At 41.7% G+C, this 3,847-nt stretch overlaps 1 protein-coding gene across 1 annotated transcript; it reads right to left on the reverse strand.

Annotated features, from left to right (window-relative positions):
• Positions 1–634: 634 nt before the first annotated feature.
• Positions 635–3,847, reverse strand: ANKRD37 (ankyrin repeat domain 37). The gene is made up of 5 exons (XM_032413646.1): positions 3,642–3,847; positions 3,281–3,433; positions 2,384–2,475; positions 1,622–1,825; positions 635–1,375 (listed from the first exon to the last, which is right to left on the reverse strand). Coding segments are annotated over exons 1-5 (477 nt in total). The 5' UTR covers positions 3,669–3,847; the 3' UTR covers positions 635–1,374.

A 3,847-nucleotide genomic window follows, 5' to 3' on the forward strand; every position in this document is an offset into this window, starting at 1 on the left:
ATTTATTCTAAGAGTTCTAGCTGGCCTCCTAACAAGTATTTTGCAAGCAAAGCATTTCATTTCAGATAACTCGGACTAGTCATTAGCTGGGTCTTTAAGAAAATAAATCAATGGCTCTAGAAGAGATTTTGTGAATTTGTATTCACGGTGAGACTTTGTTTGAAAGTAATTTTCTCTGCTGGGGAAAACGATGGAAAAGAATGGAAAGTGGAAGGATTATAGCCTGAGGACAGTGAAGGGCAATTTAAGAGGCCAGCACAGATTTCTCCCTGCCACATTTCCTCGTAGCTAAGACGCACAGCGTGGTCCCTAAGACAGCCTTTAAAGGACTGCTAAGAAAAAGATTGCCAATTCAACTATGACCTACCTGCCGTTGACTGCCAGAATTATAAAACTTAGACTCAGTAAAAATGTGGTATTTGGGAGGCGCCTGGGTGGCTCAGATGGTTAAGTGTCTGCCTTCGGCTCAGGTCATGATCTCAGGGTCCTGGGATTGAGCCCCGCATCGGGCTCCCTGCTTGGCAGGAAGCCTGCTTCTCCCTCTCCCTCTACTGCTCCCCCTGCTTGTGCTCTCTCGCTCTCTGTGTCAAATAAATAAATAAAATCTTTTTAAAAAAAAGATATTTAAAAAAATGTGATATTTGGAATAACAGTTACCATAAGGAAGCTTTTTCTTTTTTATCTATGATTAAATACTGTAAAATTAAAATTTTTTTAACTCTATCTGAAATGGACTCAAGTATGTTACTTTCCTTTGCTTTATAGGAGTTCAAATCTTTTGAGTTATATAGGTAGTCTTATTCCGGGATCCAGCTGACAGAATGGGATTGTAAAATGTTACAGTTTTGATCATGTAATCCTATAATCTAGTAAAAGGTTTTCCTTTCCCTTCTCCCAAATCTAGGGCTGGTGTGGATGGAAGGGCCCAGACTTTTGGAACAAAGATGCTTACTATAATTTATGTCTTCCTCAGCGACCAAATATTTTTTAAAGTATCCTAGACTCAAAGGCTGTAGTAAAGTTGTATTATAAATTTGTTAATAAAGACTAAGTTTAACTTCGCTTTAAATCCTGGGTGTAGTCTGATGGTTTAAACTACAGTTTTTTTCAAAGGCTGCAGATAACTACACAAAGAAAACAGTTTATTCTTTAGTATTCTTTAATAACTTAAAAGACAAAAAGCAGGCACAACCAAAATATTACAGGCATGTAAAAACATGTATTCTTAAATGTTATCTTCACTTAGAAGAAGTTTTCCTCCTTCCTAGAAGGAGCTGAGATACACCTGGTGAGCCAAAAGCCATAGCTTCTGGCTGGGCAGTAGATCTGCACGGAGTGAAGGCTTTCTTCAAACCTTTTCAGGACCAGCGTGAATCTGTGGTTAAAAAACGTAAGTGACATTAAGAACTTTTTAAAAAAGGTTTCCTCCCCATCCTTCCATTGTGCAGGATGATTTCTGGCCTCTAAAATCTAGCAGTAGTTACTATAACCAGTATTAAAATGTGTTCACAAAAATAAAAAGATACACTAGAAATAAGACTGCCGATGTTTAAATGAAACAATTAACTGTGCTGAATAAGCAATCCCTGAGGGACGAAGAAAACAGTACTGAGTTACTTACCAACACTTCCTTTTTCCAGTTGTATTTTCTACACTTCCAAAACTTCGTTTCTGTCTGGGCACTGGAACACAATGATCTCTATCGGATCGGTCACTTGATTTTATTGTCTGCATACATTTAATTGTTGTAAGAAACTTGGCACATTCTAGAAATCCACAGGCCCAAGCAAGATCTTCAGCTGTTTGTCCATTCTTATTACATAAACTGAATTTAAAACAAAAACTGAGTTACATAAAAATTGGTACTTGTTTAGCCTTTTTTTTTTTTTTAAATATATCCTTCTACAAAGGAACCAAATTTGGGCTCATACAAATATTGGTTTCAGAACAGAAGTAGTAAAGGAATCAGAGAAATTCCAATATTCCCTGCTATTGCATCCTAAGTGGCTGACGCAGAGTTCAGCACAGAGTGGACATTCCATTTTTTGAATGAATGAGTGTTCTGTGCTCGATATAATAAGTAATACTCAAAGGAAGTCAATGAGAATTTTTATAGAAGGGATTATCCCAAACCAAAGCTAAGATGTAATATTGCCACAGGAGATGAACAGAACTGCACCTCTGATTGCTAAGGATCCATTTTTTTACTTAAATTTAATAGTATTAGGTATCATTAACAGCCTAAATTAACATTTAAATGACAACTCTAAATTGTCAATTAGGTAGGCAAGCATTTGTAAAAGCACATGTAATTCAGCTTCAGGAGTTTGATTAGCTTAATCCAAGAAAATATGAAATTTGAAGCCACTGATTTTATACTTACTCAATTTGGGCATCCCTGGCTACGAGCAGGCTAAGGCACTCCAGACTTCCCACTCTTGCTGCCTTGTGTAGTGGAGCCTCTCCAAAAACATCCTTAAAGGGAAGACAGCACGTTTTAGTCTCTCCCCGAAACAGTTTCCATGGAAGTTGGTAGGGGAAGTCTAATTACTGTTTAAGAAAGCCAGTTAGAACCACACTGTACTGAATTTTTTAATTCAAGGGTTTTTTCCAATAAAGTTCACTTGGTGTTCTATTAAATACAAAGTTTTCAATAAAAACACATGCAGCCACAACCACCTACATTAACATTCAGGTGAATAAAAAGCAGAGTATTACAAAGGTAAAACGATTTACAATTTAAACTCACCCTACTTTAATGTTCAGTGGGCGAGGCAGACTACCGTAAGAAAGTTCTATAGAAAACTGTAATAGTTGTGAGTTTGCCTCACAACTGTTATTTAGGTAATTACTGTACTGAGACTTTTAATTTGGTAACGTAGCAACTGTTGCTTTTGAAATAAACTGTAGACCTACGTATGCTGAGCAATATCCTAGCCAGGAGCCATACAGATGGCTAAAGAGCACTTAAAATGTGGCTGGAAATGTAAAATACACACCAGACTGAGATGTCTGAAAAGAAAATGGAAAATATAAGTAATTACATACTGAAATATTGAGGTAAATTGAGTTAAATCATAAAATTTCATGTTTGATCTTATTAATGTGGCTACTAGAAGGTTTTACATTTCTTAAGTGTCTCCCTTTATATTTCGATCAGACATCTCTGCGAGAGCCATGTTTACAGCAAGGGAAACAGTATTTGGGCGTCTGCGAAACGTTTGTGTGGATCCGGGTGGAGGGGAGGGTTGTACACAGCGACAATCAGTAACCTAGTTACCTGCTGGTTGAGGTCAGCGCCCGTTTGCAGCTGCCACAGAAGCAAGCAAGCAAGGCCGCCCCCTGCGGCCAAGTGGACAGGCGACTGCTCGCAGGGATCCGGGGGTGCGTTGACCGAGGCGCCGGCCTCCAGCAGATGCTTCAGACTATCCACCTGCGGGAGAACAGCAGCTCCAGCACCCCTCTTGCCGGTACCCAGTCCCGCGCCCTCCCGCGGTCGAGAATCTTCCCCCACGCCCCAAATCTAACTCTGAAGAGGCCTGCCTCGGCAGCGCTCAGTGGTCAGCCCCCTCGCTAGTGCTCCCGAGCAGACCGACACCCGGAGAAGTAAGCCTGCAGGACGAAAGGGGCCCGCGTCTCACCTCCGGGTTGCAATCAAGCAACAGCATTTTCGGCCTACAGCAGAGGACGGGAGGCCTTGGGAATGCGGAGCGGCGGGGCAGGCGCTGCGGACCGGCAGGTAAGAGTGCACAGCCCGCCGGAGTGCGGGAGGATTTAGATTGCCCGGGCCAGGGGGCCGGCCCCCCGCCGCCGCGCCCCAGCCCTGGCCGCGCCCCAGCAGCCTCGC

Source organism: Phoca vitulina, unplaced genomic scaffold (genome assembly GCF_004348235.1).
Source record: "Phoca vitulina isolate PV1807 unplaced genomic scaffold, GSC_HSeal_1.0 scaffold15, whole genome shotgun sequence".
NCBI classification, from domain to species: domain Eukaryota; kingdom Metazoa; phylum Chordata; class Mammalia; order Carnivora; family Phocidae; genus Phoca; species Phoca vitulina.

Bases quoted from the DNA above. Each gene is read 5' to 3' on its own strand.
- ANKRD37 (XM_032413646.1), bottom strand. From the start codon at position 3,668: ATGCTGTTGCTTGATTGCAACCCGGAG. The intron at 3,434-3,641 runs GTGAGACGCGGG...GTTCTCCCGCAG, and splicing joins TGCTTGATTGCAACCCGGAG to GTGGATAGTCTGAAGCATCT. The intron at 1,826-2,383 runs GTAAGTATAAAA...TTTTAAATTCAG, and splicing joins GCCAGGGATGCCCAAATTGA to TTTATGTAATAAGAATGGAC.